The sequence below is a fragment of the Tamandua tetradactyla genome, chromosome 4 (assembly GCF_023851605.1).
Source record: "Tamandua tetradactyla isolate mTamTet1 chromosome 4, mTamTet1.pri, whole genome shotgun sequence".
Classification (NCBI taxonomy): Eukaryota; Metazoa; Chordata; class Mammalia; order Pilosa; family Myrmecophagidae; genus Tamandua; species Tamandua tetradactyla.
This window is the reverse complement of record NC_135330.1, coordinates 24,515,337-24,539,776: the sequence shown is the minus strand read 5'-3', so window position 1 is coordinate 24,539,776 and position 24,440 is coordinate 24,515,337. Positions and strand designations below refer to the sequence as shown.

Here is a 24,440-nt window from a genome sequence, read left to right as displayed (position 1 = left end):
AACACTACTTGTGCACATGAGGGCTCAATGAGTGTTTGTTATTATATTATTATCACTAGTATTATTAATTAATCACAGATTGTATCATTTTCTAGCTTCATGGCTTGCAGTTGATATGTCATGGCATTAATGTTAGAAAGAATTGCTATTCTTCTCTCTTTCTCCTGCCTTACCTGCCGTCACCCTTCACTTCACAGAGACTCTGTAAGGATAAATAAAATCAACTACTTGAATGTGCTCTTAAAGCAGTTTCTAAGTGAAAGGATTTTAATATATTCATTTCTCTTTCCCACCAGGGTCCATAATCATGTGTGCTTATGAAAAGTGTCCTGAGGTTCTGTACATTCCCAAAGGCTGGGGAGGAAAACGGAGGTGGGAGAGGAGCCAGCCTGTAGCTCAAATTAAAGCAAAGGATGCAAAGTCAGTTGCTCAGAGGGATCATTATTTTTCACTTTTGGAGTAAAAAATAATGAGAAGGAGAGGACCCTGCAGCAAGGAAAATGCCACCTTACCTAAAGCATCTAATTCAAGTTTTAAAAATACGATTCCGCCCGAAGAACATAGATAGATACTAGATTCTGCTCCTTATGCTGCCCACTTACAACCCTTGTTAGCACTAGCCTCAGTGTGAAGCCTACATTTGTATTTTAAACAGTCTCTGGAGACTGGGGTGAGGACTACTTGGTGCCAGCCTCCCACAGCATGACTTACCTGCACTCTGGCCTCGGTGAGGTTCACCCTGCGAGCAAGGTCTTCTCGCACGAAAGCATCCGGGTAGTGTGTCCGCTCAAAGACACGCTCCAAAGCCTGCAGCTGGCTACTGTTGAAGGTAGTCCTGTTCCTCCGCTGCTTTCTCTTCTTCTTCTCCTCTGAGTTCAGCTGATCATCTGCAACAGAAGAAATTGATAAGACGGAGCCAGAAATCACTTAGTAGGTCCCACTTTTCACTTCTTTATTGTATGCCTACAGTGAGCTATTGCTTCATTTGTTCACAATCCTATCATAAAATGGTAAAAAAAAAAAAAAAAAAAAAATGCGGGTTTCAATGTGCAAATATGGGTATTGGTGCTCACAAGGTCCTATGCCAAGAACCCTGGTTAATTCTGAGATTGGTTCTTGCTTCCAAATTTGGGGCCAGACCAGAACTGTCAGACAGTTGTTTCTTGCATGATCCTTGAATCCTACTTTGTCAAAAACAGCTAAAGGAAAATCTCGGTCCTGCCCATGTTCTCTGGCCTTCTCCAGAGGTGGAAGAAGAATAGGTTGCCTTGTACCCTATTTGTCTTACACAATATTACGTTCATTCATATAGTTTCATAATTCAAGTAGGTCAATTATCCCCTGCTTCTTTCTCCCCAACATATACACATGAACACAAATGCAGAGTTATAGGAAAGAAATCACGTTAAGACCAAATTAGAGGGATTTCTGTTTTACCATGCTTCTTTGTGGAACTAGCAAGCAATTCCTAACTGCATTCACTCAAGACTCCATTCTATCACTAACGTAGTTTCAGGGATTTCAGCCCAGATTGGGGTTAGTGCTCAAACACAATAGCCCAAGCTAACATTAGCTGGGAACTTGCCCTATGAGAACTAAAACAAGGAACTATATGGAAAGCCCTGAAACTATTTCACCCAAAGTCACGTGGTAGAATCCTGGGGTCATAGGAACTGTTGGAGAATCTTGACCCTAAATTTTACTTTATCAACACTCTCCTTGGTTTTCTCTGAGTTTCCCCAAAGGCTCCTTGAAGAACTAACCGTCCAGCTTGCCCATGGCAGTAAGGGAATTCAGGCTTGCCATCCCCCCATCTCGCTGAGTCCCAGTTGGGAATGATGGATGTGGGAAGCTGAGAGGCACACCAGCTGTGCTAACACCACCATCAAGTCATCACCCGGAGGCCTGAGCTGCTGCAGAGTCTGTGCCGTTCTCAAATTTACAGCTAAACTGCCAAAGTCCAAACCATGTACTTAGTCTGACAAACTAGCCTTACATTTCCATTGATTCGCTTCTCCCCAAATAGGCTCAGTCCACAGAAAAATACAGGAGTGAGGGTCAGGGTGGAGAGAAAGGAGAGATGGGCCACTTGCTCCACATTCAACAGAAAGTAGCTCTCAGCCCTTTTTGTCCAACATGTGAAGTCTTCGAATCCTCTCTGATTATAAACACAACCCAAACACTCAACAAAACTACGAGCACAAATCATGGTGTCCTAAGAATAAGGACATCTACCTTAGCTATAATACAATTCTTATCACAAATTGAGGGTATGTTCTAGATTTGGGCATGGATTCAAAGTGTATCTTAAATCAGGGATGAATTTAAAATGTAGTGCCTTCTCCAGGTCTCTCAGTGCTTGATGACTGAGCCTCCTTGTCTTGCTGATCAAAGACTCTTTCCTCAATGCTGCCTCACCAGGAATGCCATTGGAGCTCAGAATGGAGGCTGAACATCTCTCTTTGATATTCAAAGCACCCAGGTAGAGTAAATCCTTGTTGAAATTGTTCTCAGGGAAAATATGGAAATTTTCAGGACCTTAAAAAAATTGTTGCTGCAGGGAAAAAAGAATCAGATGCTCTCAGCTAGATTCCTCTAAGCAAGAAGCTGCTGACTCCCATTCTCTTTGCTTCAGGTAGTGCTGCATTTGACCAGTTTCTGGTTTTTTCGCATTTATGGTACCTCAACTAAGAGCCCTGGTTTGATTGCACATCTGTGCCACTCTCAAGAAGAATGTAACATCCAGTGGCATCTTGAGACTAGAGCCAATTTAATCAGCATGATTAAAAATATAAAGAATATCCCAATCAACATTACTGATTATGCTAGTATATAGTTCTTAGCAAAATTAGTTTATAAGAACACCAACACTAGAATTCAAACACCTAAGATCAAATACCTTTCAGTAGGTGTCTTACATTTGTAGTCTCAGTCCTATTTAAATATTTGGAGGCACTCTTGTTCTCCACATTCTTATTTCTAAATCTTTTTTGCTGCAGTTCTATATGTCTTGGACATCAGGTCTCTGTAGGTCATCCAGGCCTTTGTGACAGCACCACAACCTGAATTCCATGCTCCAGTCAAACAGAAGTCTGCAAAAAATCCTTATTTCCCATACCTACCCCAACCTGTGACCAATTAGACGCTAAGCTATCATTTTTAGTCACACAAAGGAAATCTCTTATGAAGCCAATTGCATGATTTGCTCTTGTCCCTCAGGGCAAATTCTTTCTCAAGTATAACCACAAACTCCAAATCCTTTATGCTGTTTGTAAGCCTATTTCTTCTTGTACAGCCAAAGTGCAATCAAGACCAAGAATATTTTATGTTTCGTTCTTAGCACTACAGCATGCTCCATCATTTCTCAGTAGTTCTGTGAAATCTTCCACTGCTCACTCAAATTCCACTGATGGTCCAGTATAAAACACCAACTCCCCTGACGTGGGAGTAAGGGAAATGGAGAATTACAGTTTATGACAGGGAATAAATAGCTACGATGACCTGAAACTAATCCAGCAAAAGTTTCCCAGTGAATGTTCTTGTTTTTAACAAATGAAAACACCAGTCCAGATCATGGTGAAGGTGAGAAAAGACACAAATAACAAGGGTTCAGGAGTTTTGTATCTGGCAAATGTCCCTCGAAGTGCAAGTATAATAGAAAAAGACAATGAGTGGGCAACAGAGGCAGCTTGAGCGGCAGCCCTTCAACCGGTCTGTCTTTGCTCACTAAACACAAACTGGGAACTCCCTGTCTGCCTCCAAGAGCAGGGTGTGGCACAGTATCTTCAGCAGCACCAGAGGAAATGTGAACATTGCAGAGGTTTACAAATGTAGGGCACGTGAAAGACCCAGGATAAACATTTTTATCAGACTGCGATTTCTGCTTGAATAGAGGGAAGAGAGAGCAGATTTTTTGATCATTGTAGGATGGTCGTCTTTTTAGTAAAAGACAGTGACAGTGAAGGTCGATTTTGATACTGGTGTCCACTTGGACCTCGGGAGGCTTCTCATTCTTTGGAATTCCAAATTGGATAGCATTCACCAAGCTCCATAGGGAGCAAGGAGGCACGCTTATTAAAATCATAATGTTTCAAATCCAAGGTATTTATGGATTTTGTACATTTATTGATGAAGGAGTAACTTCCAAATATGCATTTGTTGCCACTCTTTCCAATAAAAAGTAAAATGACCCTATTAACAGGCATTTTCTCGCTTGAAGTCATGACTCACAAAATATTGGCACCAAATAAAAGCAAAGAAATGATCTAATCCAACCCCCTTATTTTACAGGTGAGATAAATGAGGCCTAGGAAAGTGGAGGGACTTTCCCCAAATCACAGTGCTGGTTTGTGACCGAGTCAGATTTAGAATCTAGGACTCCCAGTTCTGGTATGCTCTCTAGTGAAGAAGGCAGTATACACGCTGCGCAAGAGAGGAGCCACGAAGCATCACAGACATAAATAAAGCCACTACCCAGGAAAATATGTTTGGGAAAAACAAGGTCTTTTCCATCCTAGCTATCGTGATGAGGGACTACGAAAGAGGGTCCATGAATAGCACGGGTTGTTATTCCTGCCAGAATAGCCATAAAAAAGTGCGACCATTCTCACCTAGAATAGCTCCTCTGATCCAGATGTTGTTGTGTTTTCCCTTCCAAAGATCTCCATAAGTCCTTGCTTTATCAACAAAGTATGTGCAGTGATGTGAGTTATTTTGGTGCCATACTATACCCACATCTTCCATCTTCTCCCCACCACCATATTGACACTCTCATTTTAAGACAGTTGAAACTCTGTTACCTAACACACATCACAAATCTTCCCTTATATATAAAACTTACCTGATGCCTCCATATTGATCTCTTCGTTTTCTAAATTTCTACAGAATATATTTTAGTATATAATCAAATGAATTTTTTTAATATGGTCTAATTCTTTCTATTTAAATGTTTTGTCACCTCATTGCATTTACGTTTTCCTATAGGAAAAAAAGATAAGGTCCTTTGATAAATTAAATGACAAAGAAATTTGAAAGAGTTTGAGTCACATTGTAGAAAGTCAGAACCTTAGTGATTCATCTGAAGTTTTAAAGGACAGAGTAGTTTCTGAATTCTAATTATTCTTTTTAACAAGGTATAGCATAGCAAATAATTAGGCTAACATTAACATTTCTCTCTGGATAGTTTTGCCTGTGGAGGGGAAAATCCTTTTTACAGTGTTTCTTTTTCAGGTTCTGAGTCCTTTGTAGATGCAGTTATTAATCCTTCATTTTTATTCCTTACCAGAGAAATGGCCCTAGGACAAATGAATGATTTAAACAAGCAGGAATACACATAAGAAGGAAATCTATGCTGCCAAAGAAGATGGTGTTTCCAACGGATTTGGATGTTAGAATACATATGAAGTACTTCTGGAGGAAAGAAAGCCATAAGCCCAAGGTCAGATGCCCTTTGTGCATCCAAATACGAGTTGCAGAGATCAGTAGCTCTGCCCTTGGCTCTGACATAAGTCCACTTGTGATTGCCCAAGTTGCATTGGAGGGAGGATGGAGAAGAAAATGAAGCACTACCCTCAAGCCTGAGACCCAAGCAGCATATGCTGAGCCTCACTCACCAAGATCTTTCACACCCCAAGCAGGTCTCAGTTAACTCCAAAAGTCCCTGATCCCCTTCTGCTCTGATCCCATTTGGCCTTAGAGATACCAAATCGACTGTCAGCCAAATGTAATTTAAAGGTAGAGCAAAGACATATTTTAGGAATAAAATCTGAAGAAAAATGTGTCTGTTGTGCCTGAGTCACATCACTTTGGGAAGAAATCTGATGCAAGAAGATAAAACACCCCCTTCAGTAGCAGAAACCAACTGCCACATCAAAGTCCGTCATCTGCCTCTTGGTTAAAAACATGGCAGGCAAGCGGATCTAAAGTGCAGCCCGCTGATCATTTTATGGGCATTGAAGAATGTTTTGAAAGGAACTTATATTGCACAACAGCTACTTACTTTAATGGGATTTGTGTGGTTCGGGCCCTGTAACCTTTGGAAAATTAAAGGGAAGTATAATTGCAAAAGCCACAAAAAACTGTTCAGCTTTTATTGCAAGGCCTATGAAAAGCAGTGAAATACAGCTGTGGCATTCATTTGAGTTTCTTTGGTTACAATTAGTTCCAACTGCAATTAGGAAAGCATCCTTTTAATATGTGCCCTGATGAATGGTACAGTTAACTTCACTGGGACGCCTGCCACCAGGCAGATCAAACTTATGCATCACAATGATCCGAACCAGGATTAGCAGCACCCTACACCTCCTGAAAGCCATACCTGGTGTCCTCCACCATCAAATCCCAGAAACTGCTGAGAGTGACCAGTAGCTGCCCATACACTGCAGCTTTTGTTTGCTTTAAGCTGCATTGCCACACTATAGCTGCCAGACCCTGAACTTTGTATGAGGGTCTTTGATGTGTCTATTTTTCCCTCTGCTGTCAACATGGCATAGACGTGGTTTAAACCTTAGAAAAATAGCACTGAATCACATCAAATGTAATTTGTAGGGGCATATGTTCTTTGGAGAATAAAATGCCCCCCAAAATTGTGAAATTTCATCATTGTGAAAAATTTGAACCAAAAGGATGAGCCAGTAGCTGGGTACAAAACCACAGTTAGTTCTTTGTAGACACAACTCAAAGTTTAACTCTCTCAATAAAACTGACTCTCCTTTGAAGCAAAGAACACTGAAAAATATAAGGCACTGTAATGTAAGTTGTGCAGCATTTGGCCTCATTGTACATATTTTCTTTCATCTCCCCAGGGTCAGTGCATTTCCATACAGCCAATGATGTTAAAACAATTCTCTTCACCTTATATGCTTTAACTCAATTCTTCTTAAAGGAGTCCTGATTGGAATTCCTGAAGATATAGCCGACATAAAGCAAGCCGTCCCATGCAATCCTGTATTGGAATCTTTTCTTTCTTCTGACGCTGTATTGATAACTTTCTGTTAGTCTTTTCAATGCGACTCTGTGTCTATTTTATACTATAAACCCAGAGCTTAGAGTTTGTGTTTGTATTTAATCAAAACTCCTTTCAGTGTTCAATAAATACAAATTAATAATCAGACATGAAATAGTTATACATTAGAATTCTTATTTAGGAATTGAGTTACTGGACAGATATCTATCTTCTCTTAGATAAAGAAATAAAATTCTGGCTTCTGACATGTAACCTGCTCATAATTTCTCTTGGATAAATCCCTGATTTACTAATTTTGAAACCCATTCCAGGATGCCCCCAAGAAAGCTGGAAATAAGAATCTGTCCATCAAATGCAACTAATTATAATTTGGAGAGGGGGTGCAGGGCAGGGGAGCAGAGTCGAAAGTGAGCCAGCTTGGAAATCAGAACAATTTAGCTCTCCTGCAGGTCCTAGGGGTGTGGCCTCAGGCAAGACATTTCACTTCTCTGAGCCTCGGTTTTCAAAATAATAAAATGGGATAAGAAAACCTACTTCCCAGGGTCATTTGAGAATTATTGAATTAGAGTCTGGCACATAATAGGTATTTGGTGAATTGTGGATTTCACAGTTACCACTGCTGCTGTATGGTCTCCCACTCAAATTCTTTGCTGCTCTTCCTTTTCTCTTCTCTTGCCTGCTTGTGGGCATTTGCCTATTCAGTGATATTTTTACCACAAGATAATGGGTGGAGAGTGAGAAACCCACTCAAATATGTTGATGTGGTTTAGTTAGGTTTGATGGCGTGCATAATTGAGATTTAGAAAGCCAGAAGAATGAAAAAAAAAGGTTGTAAAAATCAGCAAGAGCTGAGATTTGTTGGTAGTCCCAAAATCGCACAAAGAAATCATGCATAGACACTTATGCAGAAAGTTCCATTTGGAACAATTTTTAGCTTTCTAACAAACCTATTTTCCTTTCTAAATCAAATTTTGGAAACAAGCATTCAGAAAGCGAACAGATTCTAGCACTCAAAAACGTAAGTAATCAGTACGCTTAACAATCAATATCACTAGAAATGAATTTTAACAGAGAAAAAAAATCGAAGAAGAAGGTCCCAGGACTATAGTTAGGCTACGAAATTTTAATTATTTCCCAGCCAGTTTTCCGTGGGTTGACTAACTCAGTTGTCACATGTCTAAAAACGCAAAGGTTGGGTCTTATTACTCAGTATCTGTTCGGCGACTTTTTTTTTTAATGCCTGAGCACTCTGGTAAATTCCAAAGGGATTAAACAAAACCAAGAAAAGCAAAGTTGTGGGAAAAGAGTGAGTTCTGGCTGAGATTTTAAAAGCCTTCCAAACTTGCAATATTTCAGGTGTGTGGTCCACCTGGTAGGTAGGCGGGGCCTGCATTCTGACCATCTTCTGCTGGTGTTTCCCTTGGTATGAGACTTTGTAAAAGGTACAAGGTCAACCTCGAAATTAGCCAGTAGAAAGTTGCATCTTCATTTCAGACAACCACCACGTCACATTTTTAAATTCACTTTTTGGTAATAATTTTTCACATTCTAAAGAAAAATCTGGCAAAAAAAAACACTACTGGAAATAAACAGCAATTGAGAAGATGCATGCGATTCATAAGCTCAGCTCTTGGAAGAAAAGGAGTGAGGGGCTAGGACTCTTCCCTTGGAAATTCAAGACGATTATGAGACATTTGAACCCTTGAGAATAGAAGTATGACAGGTATTCCCTTCTTATTTTTTCATCTCAAATTAAAAAGACAAGATACCTGCAGTGACGAAAGCCATAGGGAACAGAGAACTTAGTAAGAGATGGAGCCAAGATGAATCCTGTGACACACTATAGAGTAAATAAGGAAGACCAAAGAGGAAATTGAGGCTCCTCTCAGGTGTTACTCTAACTTGATACCAAGCGCGTCTGAAGACTGAAACGGGGTAAAATAGTATGTGTAAAAAACTTGGTATCTTTAAACACTGTTTAAGTGGAATCAAATTAAAATTCTTTTTAACGTACAAGAAAAGCCAAAGTGTATGCAGTGATACAAAATTTGACTTTTTTTTAAGAAAGTGCCACACGATAACATCCCTGGGTTTTAGTGTTCTTGTATGTAAAATGGATGGCTTTAAGATATGAAGAACAAGTGCATTTAAAAAATGGTATGAATTGTAACAAGTAGGTTTGTACATTTCCTTATATTTTGCTTTCAATTACATTTTGGAGCAGTTGTGGAAAGGCCTGTGGACTGGGTACTTGGAGGCTCAGATTCTAATTTGATCGAGTTACAGACCAAGTTTGAAGGTTAGGCTTCAGGGCCCTTACTGGCAAAACCATAGGCTGGACTAGGTGACTATGGTCTCTTTCAGATCCAGCAAGATGGGACTGTAGGATTGGTTTTATATTTCAGTACTTATCCGAATAGAAAACTTTCAGTGAGTATTTGCTTAGGGCAATGTCTGTATTAGGCCCTTTGTTGTTTAGAAAATGTTTGGCTGGATGATAGAGTGCAGAAGAGTGTTCATTATTATTAATTATGCCTCAGGAAAGCTTAGGTACGCCAGGCCCAAAGCACCCTGAAGGGGTAACTCTTCCTTTATTTTAAGAGTTAGTTCACCTGTAAGCAAAATATAAAGAAAGAGAAAATCTGAGAGATTTCTGAGTGACAATTTTTCTATCCTCTAAGTTTACTAAAATTAAATGAGCATAAGTGCATACTTTTTTTCTTTCCTCTACCAGCCTTGACCTCCTAACTCTGGGGTGGACATAGCCTTGCTGCACACAATACTCATGTCAACTACCTTAGGCTAATCCCAAAATTGGTACTACCAACGATGGTCATCCTTAATCTTGGCTTGCACATCCCCTCATTCATTTGAACAAATATTTATTGAGCATCTACTACATGCCAGGCAAGTAGATGCTTTGAGGATTACAGAGGAATATTACATTTAGTCTGCCCTTAGGGGCTTTATAACTGATTTGAGGAAGGAAGTCACGAGTACTTGAAAAGTAAAGTAATAGTCAAAAAATATATTCCAGTAGACTTGGTGGCCATCAGAGCTAACAATAGGCTGAGGAAGAGGACAGAAACACTGAAGTGCTTGCTGGGTCAGAAGACATAGCTAGCAGAGCCTTTCACTGTCATAGTTGGAGCTCAGCAGCCCTTTCTCAGCTTCACAGTGACTTTTAACTCCGTTCACTTCACTCCTGTTATGCCACTTATGGTGGGAAAAAAACACGCTTTCTTTGTCTTTCATTTATATTCCTCTTTGTCCTTGTCTCCCTCTGCCTACCACCACATTCTAGGACAGCCCTATCCTTTGCCTCTTTATATTGATAGCTTCTTCCCCTTCTCCAAATCTCAATTTACCGTTCTACTCCTCTTAGGGATCCTCTCTGACTACTGACCAGAAATGGCCCTTCCCTCATCATTCTCTATCCCAACAGCTTAACCATCTGGTTTATTACACTCATGACAACTTGTAATTGTTTATGTGAATAGGAGCTTCCTGAAGGCAGAGACCTTGTCTAACTTGTTCACTGTGGTATCTCAGAACCTGGTATTGGTGCCTGGCATGTTATATGCATTTTTTTAGAATGGCTGAATGATAGGGTTAACTGTGCTTGGGGAAAACACCCATCCTGCACACCCTGGTCAATTCACACTCAGCCACCAAGGCTGACAGCCCTTTCAGGGATGGTTTCTATTAGAAGGTTTTGGCACACCATTTTCCCTGTTTTGAAGACTTACCCCTAGGCATGTAAATTCCAGGAGCATATATTATCCAAGTCTTTCATTCACTTTCTCTGTACATGACTTTGCATCCGTAATTATTTCCCCAGTTAGATTGCATTGAAGGCAGGCACTATGAACAAAGTGTGTAGAACAGAACCCATGCATCTCACTAGCACTCAATACATTATAATGATGACACACATGGGATTACTGACCATCTTTGACCCCAGAAAAGAACAAAGTCTCAAAAGATATAACTCAGATTGTTATGGATTGTTTTTGTGTGTGTATTTTGTTTTTAGAAACCCAATATGTATTAGCAAAACATGAAATGCAAATAAACTGAAAAATCCAATTATAAAAACCAAGATTGTTGAAGGGGATTAAAAAATGAGACCTAAGAGAATATGTTGTTGATAAGATATAATATTTAAATAAGTGCACATATATAAATTGAAAAAAAAATAAAGACATAACTTGGTATAGTTATTTCTATGTTCCCTAAAAGATAAAAATTTGACTTTATGTTGTATTATCTTCTAGCCAGTCTTTTCTAGTCGCTGTGGTTTCTGTTCCTCTCCACTGAAAAAGAAGCTTGAGGAAGAGCTTGGATAATTTCTTCTCCAACAAACAGGAACAAGACTTCCTGTCAACTACACCTAAGCCTTAATCACATGGTGATTTCCCCTCCAGGGATATGCGGCTGTTTTAACTAGTAAGGATGCTGATGCACTCAGATCACACGAAAAAAAAAAGAAATTTAATTTGGGCAAAACACCCAACTATCCATGAGGAATAATCTTATTCCACTGAATCATGCCCCCTGTCTTTGAACAGCCTTGAAGTGTTCCTTGTTAATGGATGATTCTTTCTGCCTGGAGTGGAAACCTATGAGTAAGCTATGTGTCACTGTGACTCATGTCATGGCCACCACTTCTAAATCCCCGTCTTCTGAAAGTTGGCAAGCATTCACACTGTTGAACTCATAACAGGAAGAAGCTAGGATGGAGGAAAGACCTCATAAAAATTTTATTGATTAAAAAAATGATAATTAGAAATGCAGGGTAACCAAGAATAAGGATGTTTGCTCTAGTCACCACCTAGGTCGTTCTCTTTTTTGGCATCTGTTTCCAGTGTGTCATCAATGCTAATACAGATAGATATTTGACTGTCCCCTCAGGTTTCGTTTGTTTTTTTAGGTTTCCAACATTTTTAACATTTTCCAACTTTGAAGTTACTTTTACAAAATGACTTTCATGGTGGTTGAAGCAAGAACTTCAACTTTGGGCTTTCTGCATAACCCACAAAAACTGCTAAGAGCTATCATCATTACCTAGTCCAGTAACAATTATACCTGTTAAATCACTCTTATATATTTACTTCAAGTTAGGCGCTCCCAAGTAATGGCTCATGTGATACCAGTGCCAGCTGGACTGAGCTATTAACAAAAAATATATTTAAAATCTGTATTTCAGATGTTTAAATTTTATATAACCAGGCATAGCCAAGACAGGGTATGTAAGGTTCCAAGTGGAGTCAATTGCCAAGTTGGGCTGGTTGGTGCAACCAAGTATTATATCAGCGGGGTCCTAAATTGCTGGTTAATGGACGAGAAGGAAAGGGACAGAAAAAAAAGAAAGAGGTGCATGAAAAATGAATCACTATGAATAGGGATTTTTCTTTCATTATCCTCTGAGACTTTGTACACTGATGCTGTCCTACTAGGACCCAAGTAATATGCACGCCTTTAAAACATTCTCGAAGCCTAGACCAAAGTCACTAGGTAAGTTTTATGGGTCCCTCCAGGAAAGCAGTTTCTTGTCAGGGCTGGAAAAATAATGGCACAAAGTATCCAGTAACAACAGGATCTAAGCCTGCTAGTTAGATTTCAAGCAGATGCCTCTTCCAAAAGGACAGCATCCAGAAAAACAATTTATTCCCCAGACTGAGAGCAAAAGTCTCATATTTAATATTAAGAAAGATTTGCGATATAGTCTATTTACGGCAGGAAGATAAAGGGTGCAGATTGTTGTAACAAAGCTGTTGACCATTTTATTTGTTTCAACAAAAGCTTCTGTGAAGGTGAGTTTCTCCAAAATCATCACTTGTAGGGGGTGCTCAGGACAGGAGACGGGAAGATGTATGTCACGGGATTTACAAAGCACATCTTTCTTCTTAAGGTTCCTTTAAAGATATAGTACAGCTGAGAAGGCAAGTTTGCATACAGTCCTGTATAATGACTGCAATGACCAAAGGCCAATAAATCAATTACATCTTACGTACCCTACTTAACCTTTGGATATGATGAATATTTGGAGTGTGTTTTTAATGGTCTCCAGCCAAAAGTTAACCACAGCCTAGAGACTTTTGAACCTCAGGAAAAAAAAACAGAAATCTATGTTCTCCCACTTTATTCTCAGGACAATTGGAGAGAACAGAATTTCATTAGAAAGAGGCAGTGTAATTGTGTTTATAACTTCTGAGGGTTGAGATGTTACATTAATTTGTTGCCTTTCTTTCAAAGAGCACAAAACTGCTTGCATTTGTTATTCAGTTTATATTCCAAAAGTCCTTACAGACTTTCTAAAACAGATTTACCCAAACTAAGCCAAGCAACGTTTACCTATGTAATATACAAGGTAAACCAATATTTAGTAATATTTCAGAATAAAAAATGGTCAGTGAGTTTTTTCTTTTTACCTTGAAGTAAACATTTTAATTTCTATTTTATTTTTCCCAAATCCTGTAGGTCATTTTAATTATTCTCTTTTCTGAACTCCAATTGCAGTAAGCTCTTGATTCATACCATTTAGCACATTGTTATTCCTTATTGCAGTCATACTGTCAACTTTGTTTTCTGTGTCTTCCACCACCACTCAGTAAATTGAAAAATGACGCTAACTAAAAGCAGCCCATTCCTGACTCTGTCCTCACTACCTTTCAGCAATCTCACGTGTCCTATGTGCCAGCTTCTTACCTGGCAAATTGGAAATAAAATTTCCAAATGCCGTAAGAGGTTGTTATGAGACCCAGATAAGATGCTTTAACTAAAAATGCTAGGTATATAAGTAAGGCATTATTATTATAAACTCTGAGAAGTCAGAGACAGTGTCTTATACATTTCCCATATATTTTCCAGGATCTAATATAATGTTGGGCCAATATGATTTCCATAGTAAGCACTTAGCAAATATCTCTTAATTACAAATAATTACTGAATATTTACTATTTGCCAGGAACCACTATTAAGTGCTTTACATGGATTACTTAATTTAGTCTTCACAACAACCCTAGGAAGTAGTATAATTATCAGCCCAAAATTGTAGGCCAGGAAGTTGAGGCTGAGAGGTTGAGCAGCCCAGACAGAGGTATACAGCAAACAATCAGCACCTGGTAGTTTGGCTCCAGAATCCAAGTTCTGAAACATTCTGTTCTGCCTGCTGTGCACAGAACCAGTGATCCTGAAAGAATGCTTCCATGTTGCAGAGAAATGTTCTTCCTTGAAACTATTAAGAAGTGGAAGAACTTTTAAGAAGTGGCTAGGAATTTGTGAGACTGTATCGGGAATTATCTTAATGCTGAAACTGAAGTAAATATACTAATTTCTTGAAGTCTCATCCATGAGTTGCAATCATATGATTTTCATAACAGATGGTTTCCCCAGATAAAGGCTTATGGGTGTTTGATTTATCAAACTTCGAGAGCTGAAGTTTCAGCCTGCAAGATATTTCTATTCTTCCCCTTAATCAACTGGTTACAAATCCCTCCCAGAACCTTGGGAGCATAATCTGATCATGCACAGGCCAGAGGGAACAAGATAATTGCACAGATCTAGGACCCATCCATTACTCTCAGCATCATAAATCACTGAACTGCCGCAACGTCAGCTTTCTGGAATCCCCAAGTTGTTTGAAATACTCTGCTATTGCCATTTATGAGAGAGTCATGTTATACTGTCTTTGCCTTGAGTACTATAAAAATAAAATAAAAACTTCAATTGCTTGCACTTCAGAGGACTCTCAGTTGTTAGAACAATAGAAAGTATGAGAAAATAAATCAAAAAATTATTTCTAAAGTGAACAGGGACAAGCACCTTAATCTAAAAGCTTAAGAAATTAAGTTAGATAGGAACGTTTTTAGTCTTTTTGTGATAGAAATTACACTGGTTAGCAGAAACGTGGGTCTGTTTTTCCCTTAACACTTCCATCGTACTGTCATTTCCATGGAGCAGTCTGGCAAAGTGCAATCCTTGAGCAAAATAAGCAAAGCATTTCCGCTGAGTAGAGATGGAATGGTTAAATGCCCATGAAGTAAAGGGAACTGAGGCCCAAGGCTTCTATGAGCCTTTAAGCCATGGGGTTCAAATAAAGTTTCAATAATGAATCATAATTTAAGGTTTCTATCGTGCATTTCCTTTCTATTCATGTAACAGATGTTTCTTGAACACATACTAGCTAGAGCACATGAGGAATCAATGGCCCTTACTCCACAAGGAGCTCAGAGCTTAGCAAGAGAGACAGAAATAAAATCAAAACTTCAAAATATGAGTTAAATAAAATAAGGAAGGGGTAAGAAGGCATCAACTGTACCTTAATATATGAGAAAAGAGTCACAAAAAAGGAGAACTAATTGTGCTAGATTTTGTTTAAAAAAAAAACACACACACATACACACATTTGACCAGTGGATTATTTACAGTGGAGGGAGCAGGCTGATAAAAGGCAGTATTACTCATTAAGTATTACTTAATCCTTCTGATAGCCCTATGAAGAAGGGTGACATTGTCCTAATTTTATCGGTTCAGAAAGGTGGATTTCTCAAGAATAGCTGCTGGTAAGTAGTAGGACTGTGCATTGCCACAGCTGAATATTTGGAAGCTTTGAGGAAAGAAGATGAAGTAGTAGAGAAAGCAGGGCCAGATGGTGAAGGGCTTCTTACGACATGTTTAAAAGTTTGAACTTTATCCTCGAGTGCAGGGAAGTCAGTAATGGGCTTTCAGGAGAGGAATGGGTAACAGGCAGTGTTGCCTTTTAGACAGCATTCTGGTAATTGCATAGAACTTAGTTTTGGCCGGTCATGATACAAGCATAGATGCTTCACAGATTCTGAAGGTTAGTACTAATAGTATGGGCCTGCTCTGCTACTTTTAACAGTTCAGATGCTCTTTGAGGCTTCACTGATTCCTAAACTTCCACCATAATACCTCAGTCCATCACCTCCCACTTTCCTCCCCTGTTGGAGCCTGTTTCTTAACTCAAAGGCTCATCTTTCTTTAAATCTATGAAGTGTATACGTGTTCAGGCTACTAAAAAGAAAAACATGAATTCAGGTCACAAGGGTGCATACTCTTTTAATATATGAGAGAGTTCAGAGGGACTTTCTAAATGATCCAGATATATACCCTAAAGGTGACACATTTCATCAAAAGCTCTATATACCTTGAAATGCCTCTACCCCCAACATTCCACCTGAGACCTACTGAAACTTCCTGGGTTCCTCAAAAGCCTCACTTTAAGCCAGTTGAGTCACACACACACACAAAAAAAGATTTACAAAACCATAAAATCATAGGTAGTGGGGCAGTGTGGTGGTAGCTTAGTGGTAGAATTCTTGCCTGCCATGCTGGAGACCTGAGTTCGATCCCCAGTGCCTGCCCATGCCAAAAAAAAAAAAAGAAAGAAAGAAAAGAAAATTTATGTGGCAATTATTTGCTTAATTTTTTTTTTTTTTTGATCACAGGATGCTTTTAAATTACTAACACTTCTGGTACACATAAATTATATGGAAAAAAACAGAAACCAATCTATTTGTACTTTGAGGCATACTGGTATTTCTCAGTGTACTTTTGTGCTGTTTTGTTTCATTTTTAAAGGTAGCAATTTCAATTCAGGTCCAAGCAGGTGTGTCTCTTTCTCAGCCCAAAGGAGCCCTTATTTCTCTCTGCTTTGCCATTTCCCAGGCCCTTTCACTAAAAGTTTTCCTTCTGTCTTGAGATGAGCCCTGGGGAACCACTTTGCCAATTCTGTAGGCCATAATACTGTTTTCTGTGAAATGACTAGAGATTTACATTCTTGCCACTTATCTGGAGATGCTGTGTATAAACCAGAGCTCCTGAATGGAGCAGAGAAATAAGTGAGACAATTTTAAAACTCAAAGAATCCCTCTTATTCCAAGAAGCCAAACATTTACTACTCTAAAGGGTTTTCTAAAAGAATAAAGCAAAAAGTAAAAAAATAAAAGCTTTATTAATGTTTTCTGGAGAAACAGAAAAACATTTTCCACAAGAAAAGTCCTTTCTGTATTGGAATTGGCAGCAGACTGCCTGAGCATTTATCTCCTGCATAGAAAGTGCTCTGTCAGGCAAGCTGTGACTAACAATAAGCTGAAAAACACTCCACAGACTTCCACTGTATTTTATTTGGCAGAGAGGAATTATTCCTCCGCACAAAGTATTTGCAACTGGCATCAGTTAAACAAGAAATTACAATCTTTAAAAGCCCTATTTATCATTAGCTGCAAAAGTGCAGACTTCACCGTCAATTACACTAACAAAGGATTACAGACCATCGACTAAGCACATGGGATAACAGCAGAACACGCTGCGCTGAAGGGAGGATTACAAAGTTAAGAGTTGGGGCCCCTTCTCCAGAGACCCGTGGGCCCTTCCTCAGCCACCTCCCTTTCCCTTTATGGGCTGACTCTCCCAACCCTACAACTCTTTTTCCCTTCATCTCATCTAGTGGAGGCTCATGGACCAACACGTTTTCAGCACAAAGATGTGATAGTCGTGAAATAGCAATTTCTCAAGACTCATCAGCCTAATCAAGCCAGCAGCAGCTTTATACTCCAAGTCCACTCTGAATGTGCCCTGTTGATCAAACGGAAATTACAAGACTGATTTCTGAAAGCTAAAAACAACAACATGGTGTTATTCCTCTCAGCTGTTTCAAGAGACTAAATGGTCAGAAAACGAGTGGATTTCAGTAAGCCAAAGGCCCCTCCTGTGATTCTAAAACAACCTCCCAGGCCTGTGTATTTTTGGAAGCAGCCTTTTTTGCATTACAGGGAGGCATTAACCCATTTTTAAATGACTTCATTCCTTAGGAACAGAAAATCAAAGAAACGCTTTGTTTTCCCATCTTTAGACTAATTTTTTTTTTCCTCAAATGATTATGTAAATGATGAGACCTCTCTCAAAACACATGGATATATATTGTTATTTAGCTTGGACTTTCCAAAGATGCATGAGATCATGATCAATGCTGCTGTCACCTTGCTCCGTTAGGTTAGTTTGAAATGATGCTGAAGTGCCTCTCAGGGGCACCAAGCTTACAGAAAATATTATCTTCAATATTCTTACTTTCTATTGACTATATCTGCATGCAGACACCAATAATTCATGAAAATGAAGAGGGATAACACAATATATGTAAACCACAGACCCAAGGGTCTGGCACATGGTGTTGAATGTATGATGGTGAGATGCGGGCAATGATATTAATAAAGATAAAGATGATAATGATGGGGAGGGAAAATATATAGCCATTAAAAATTATGTTCATGAAGGATTTTTAATAGTATGGAAGAATACTTATAACAGATGTACTATTTAAAACAGGATGCCAGTTACATACATGGTATATTCTTAATTATATTAAAAAGAAGACAAAAAAAAAGCACTGGAAGGAAATAAGCCAAAATAGGAGTCATCTCTGAGTGATGCAATACTGGATATATTTTTCCATATTTTCTTTTCTAGACTCTAATTTTCTACAGTGAGCTTATATTACAGTTATTATCAAGAAAAAAATAGAAAAGGCCAATATAGGCAAGGAAAAATCAAAAATAAAATATTACACTTGTAATTATGAACTTGTAAACCATGTTCACAGACAATATGACAACTGTTCAAAGAAGATAATTTCTCCCTTTTACAATAAGGAAATTGCGATTCAAAGAGATTAAGATACCTTCTCAATGGTAATCAGTTAAGTGTCACAACAAAAACTAAGACACAGATCATTTATTTCTAGACCTACGTGGCTTCCATTTTCCCTTGCTGCCCACTGAAATGCATATGCATGTGTGCCCTCACGCACATTTGTATGTTCAGTTACATGGCTTTTTCCAATTCACATATGAGGCCCCTGTTCTCTCCATATTAGAGAACATTCCTTCACATTTGGTTCTGCTATGGCCGTAAAAGCCATCACGGGACTATCACTTGGAGATGAGCTCCTCCAAAAATCACAGGTGCTTGGAGAGCTTTATTAAGCTCTATTACATTGGAAGAAATGCCAGGCAGATTCTCAGTCCAAAAATAATCTCCTTTTATTGATGCTCAAAATTAACTCATGGAGGAGTGAGCTAAGCTAAATTAAAGCTCTCATACAGCAAGGCCCTGGGATTTTTACTGAGCGGTAAATGTTTTCTCTCTGTGTGAGAACTTTACTGTTTCCTTCCTCTAAGAGGCTGTGCTTAGATGCAAAGAAAGTAGCTCAAAGCAGATCTGCAAGAACTCAGTTTATTTGACAAAGACTCTTAGTTTAAGTCCCTGGTGTGAAACATTTAAAATTTTATAGGTTTTCTTAGCTTTTAAAGTAATTTGCATGTAAATAAAGGGATACAAAACTCTAGTAGAAGTGGCGAAATGTGTTCTTTACCTTTTTTTTACTGGAAAAGTGGATTCCTATGTGTCATTGGTTGGCACATTTTTACTTATAAACTACTTCTAGTAGCTTGACAGATCTTAACCACATCCCTTCTGAACTGCCGGCTGCACCTTATGTTCTTTTCACAACTATTGAAATGCTGTGGTACATTTCCTCTCTGAGAACGGCACACAAGGGAATAAGTGATGCTAAGACATAAGCCGGATATCAAGACTCAGGGCTGCGTCTTTTTCTTCAATGTTCATAAAAGCAATCACAGGACTACCACTTGTAGATGACCTCCTCCAAAAATCACAGGAACATGGATGGTTTTTGTTTCATCTGGTAAATTAAAAAAAAAAAAATGCCAGGCAGATTCTCAGTCCCTCCATTCCTGCAGGGTGGGGTAACACCCACTGAGTTTTCAAGTAGACACAGATAAGCATGCCTGGCTTCTCTTATTTCCATGGGTCCCTCTCTCCTTTCTCCTGCCTACCTTGCCCCTTGAATGAGTGACCATCCAAGTTGGAGGCGCACATCAATTTCTCTGCCTCTCTTTCTCTGCTGGTTTTTGGATATACACACCACGACAGGAGGAGGAAATGAAAGGGACTTTTATGTTGAAGACCAGAGAAAAGCGTGTTTATGTTTTATTTCTCTATACTCAGCATCTAGAAGATCCAGAAAATAATCCCAAGTTCCCCTCAGTCTATTCTATGAGAGTAGCTGAGTTCCAGCAAAGGGCCCAGAGAACAGAGCCAAAAAAAAAGTTTAACACAGGAAGAGAGATGGGGTCAGGATAGTTGGGGGAAAGAATATGCAAGTCCTTAGGTAGCACAAAAAGAAATAGAAGAGAGAAAGTGGGTAGGGAGGAGGGGAAGGGGAGAAAGAGGAAAGAGAGAGTACTTAGAGACCTCATAACATATATATATATATTCTGTTTGTTTACTATAGAAATGGGTTTGTTTACTATAGAAATATAATTGACTGGAAGTTACACACAAGTGAAAAGAATTCCAACCTGGGGCAGTATAAAGACTTTTGGTCCTGACATTCTCTGAAGAATAAAATAGTCTCCTCTATCTAGCTGCAGCTGAGGATCTCACAGGTGTACATATTCCCAGCATAAAAGATTGACCTTTCTATCCCAGGACCCTTACTTCCTCCACCAGTGCATTCTAGTAGACATATGACACTAGCATCAAATATGTTCCATAAAGGCTTTAATAAAAGGAATAAACATAATAACTTATTGAATGTTTAGGTATGCAGTATTTACATAATATCTTATTTTGAGTGGCTACATCCATATTGCAACCATGGGAAAGCTTTCACTGAAGCATTATGGGCATTAAACAAGGGCTCAGTTTCAGTCACAGCTCTGCCACAAACCAGCTGAGCTTGTGAAACATCACCTCGGTCTCCTCATTTTTCAAGTAGAAGGTTTCGAAGTACATCCTCTCTAGCCCCTTCTAACCCTAATCATCCATGCAGTATGTGTGGTGTGGTTTGGAGCTGTCTTCTCCAGAAAAACATGTTCTTCAACTTCAGCCGTTCCTGGGGATGTGAATCCATTATAAGTAGGACTTTGGGTTGAGGCGACTTCAGTTAACGTGTGACCCACCTCAATCAGGATGGGTCTTAATCCCATTGCTACAAAACTGAGGAACCAAGGACCGAAGGTGGCAGCCAGCCCCAGGACACCCATCTTTGGGGAGAAAGCATCGCCTTCATGATGCCTTGTGGTTTGGACTTTCTCTTAGCCTCAAAATTGTGAGCTGATAAACTCCCATTTGTTTAAGCTGACCCATCGCATGGTATTTGCTTGAGCAGCCAAGGAAACTAAAACACAGTACAATTCTCTCTCTTATGCACACTAATATCAGATCTCTCGCAAATCAAGCCTCCTAAGACATCCCAGTGAAACTTTACTGAGGAGCTAGACTCTCATTGTAGATTCTTGCAACTTCAAGCAAGGTCAGATTGCCTCGGCATCTCTCCCAATGCAGTGGACTGTGAGATGCTGACAGTTTCCTCTTAGTACATGAAAAGGCTGAATGACAAGGTAGAAGAACTGATGCCTTCAACCTCCTCTTAATTTCTAAGTCTACTGTTATTCTAACAAAAATAGAAAGCCTTAGATGTTATCGTACTTTTAATTTTTATCTATAGGAACACTTTAGGCACAGCTGTTACTCGTTAGACTCCAGTAACTGAAAGCATTTTGTTACTACAGGAAAAGGGAAAAAGAAAATCAGTAAAGTTTTATTTACAATCTGCTTTCTTGTGAAATAGAAGCCCCTGAATCAATAAAAAGAAGTGCATGGTACTAAAAGCATAAATCCACTTTCTTAAGACAGCAGCATATACTGTGGGCACATTTCCCAGATTTTTAAGGACTATCCTAATTCTGTCTTATTTTCCCCACCAGTGTGCTCACACTTCTCAGCCCCTCTGACTAGCTTTTGAACGAGAAAATAGTTATAAAGAGAATGTGCCTCTTCTCAGTGGGTATATATATATAACATATAAACACATGCACTGAAGTTTTACAGAAACTTTATAAAAATAATTTCCACCCTCTAAAGGAAACAGATATTCTACAACATAGTGAGCTCCTTATCTGTGACTCTTTAAGCAAGGCTGAACGCTCTCTGCCAGGAATACCAGAGAAAAAAACTTCAGCGCCCAGAATAAATTTGATTCAATTACTTATAAGCAATTCTTTCAAGCCTGAATTCAATGATTCTGTAAGTTAATATTTTTTCCTAAATTCATTTAAAAAAATTAATCCAGTCCTCCACTGTGTTTCATGTGCTGGCAGGTAATATAACAAACACAAGTGTGAAAATGAAACCTTATGGTGCTGAAATTCGGGTACATTTGCACCTGGGATTTTGGAAACTCAAGCATGTGGTGGTAAAATCTTTCATAGCAGCAATTTTCCTCCAAGGAAACTGCAAACTGCTTTAGAAAACTAAAACTGCATTTGCCTCCTGGAAATTGTGTGTGGTGAACAATACTATTCCCACTCATTAGGCAGAAAATATGTGAAATTAGGAATCAAATTGGTATACATAGATGGAATTATTGATGGACACAAAACTCTCCTGACTTTTGTACTAGACTCTTTGCCTTACAATTACATTTTTGCTTCCCCTAATCAGATCAGATTTCTCCTGATCCCCTGTCTCATCTCATAAATTTTGCCTCCTTCAAGGTATAGTTCTCACCTTTTTTGATTCAACTTCCAAAAAAATTGCAAGCAATAAATGTCCACCTTAAACCTATTGCCCAACCTCCATCATACTATCTATACAATCAGACTTCTTATTCCTAATGGTTTTCATCGTAAGAATCTGACTGAGCAAGTTTTACAAAGCAATTCATCTTTTCAAATTACTTAGGGCAAAAAATTGTTGCGTTTAGGGAAGGGGGACAGGGGAAGAGGGGATCACAGCACAACAAGAAAGTCAACTGTTGTTCTTTCGTGGTCCCCTTCATAATAAGTAAGGCAGGGCTGCCATATCAAATATCCTGTTTCCTGAAAGCCTGCCCTTGAGATTGGTACTGCAGCAAATTACATCATAGCAGAATTCGTTCACAGTGACCCTAAGTGCACCCATATTCCAATGTTTGCCGCCTGACCCCACCTCCCTAATCACATCTGCATGCTGTCTCCACTCTTTAGAGTAATACTTAGAACTCTTCTATCACGTTTTCTATTTTACTAGTCATTTATCAACATTCATTCATCTCTTCTCACCTTCCTTCCTTTGAGGTAGAGCCCTATGTTTAGTAATAATAACAAAACCGTGGTATTTGGCATTTCTAGAGCTTCTGCCTCCTGAGAACTCGGCAAATACCAACAGCACACACAGCAGTCTCCCGGAACAACTTAGGTCAGGGAAGGAATGGGGAAGAATGCTGTGACTAGCCTAAGTGGAATAATTTGATGGTTGGATTGGAACTGAATCAAAATACTGGTGTTAACATGTCTGACTATTTAGAAAAAGTTCCACGATCACTTAATGATGAAAAGCTATAAGGCTGTCAAAATATGCCTGGAATATATATAGGATTAGGCCAGTTTCTAAAATTTCCCAAGGTACTTCTGGGTCAAGGGCTTTCTGCAGAAGGTAAGACTTTTCGATGATATAAAAATTTCAGAACTCCTGGTTGCAGAAAAATGTAAGAGATGTGTGTGTGTGTGTGTGTATGCGGGAGTTAGTTAGTCAGATAGTTAAGGGTTTCTTTAACTTAGTTCCACTAAAGTTCTCTAGTGGACCCATTTCAACCCTCAATACTTGTTTTGTTTTGCTTTTGTTTTTTGTTTTTTTTTTGCATAGGCAGGCACCGGGAATTGAATCCTGGTCTCTGGCCTGGCAGGCAAGAACTCTGCCTGCTGAGCCACAGTGACCCACCCTTACGCTCAATACTTATTATATACTATCACTTCTTATCTTGAAAGAAGAAATTATTCTGCAGCTAGAACAGACTATATTCTTAAATAACAAAGAACTCTAATGGCCTGATATAAAAATGGCTTTACTTTACATCAAGTGGATCCAGCAACTTAATCATAATTGTAAGGTGATCCTATAACCACATTATTAAAAAAGGTTACAACATTCTAAGAAATTATTCATTAATGAATCAGGGAAGGCTATCCCAACAGACTGGCTAACCCCATTCATTGGGGTTTTTTAGGTTCTTCTCCTGAGCTAAACATTTAAATCAAGAAATAATAAAAATTCTTGGAAAGTAAGGAATTGGATTCTTAACCCATAAGGATTTATGTTGATTATCAAGGACTTCCTGCTCAAGGACAATTGTCAATATAAATCCATATTCTTTCCTGGAGATGTAAACCTGAATAGATCCTACCCCAAGTTTGGATTGCCAGGATAAAAACAATTTCCACATTATATCCTTTGTCCCTCTCTTATGACATCACTTCCTACTTGATATTATCTTTATTTGCATGCAGGTTTGGAGTCTAGACCCTAGACCTATTCATAAACTCTAAGTTTCCTCAAGGATAAGGAACTTTGCATCCCTCAGTGTGTTTAATGCTGTACCTAGTATGCA

At 38.9% G+C, this 24,440-nt stretch overlaps 1 protein-coding gene across 2 annotated transcripts in view; it reads right to left on the bottom strand.

Annotated features, from left to right (window-relative positions):
• Positions 1–24,440, bottom strand: part of PRRX1 (paired related homeobox 1) — a 71,899-nt gene that overhangs the window by 18,244 nt on the left and 29,215 nt on the right. For both annotated transcript variants that reach the window (XM_077156944.1, XM_077156943.1), the window contains exon 2: positions 712–887. In XM_077156944.1, the coding sequence (XP_077013059.1) occupies positions 712–887 (176 nt within the window). The remainder of the gene's footprint in view (positions 1–711; positions 888–24,440) is intronic.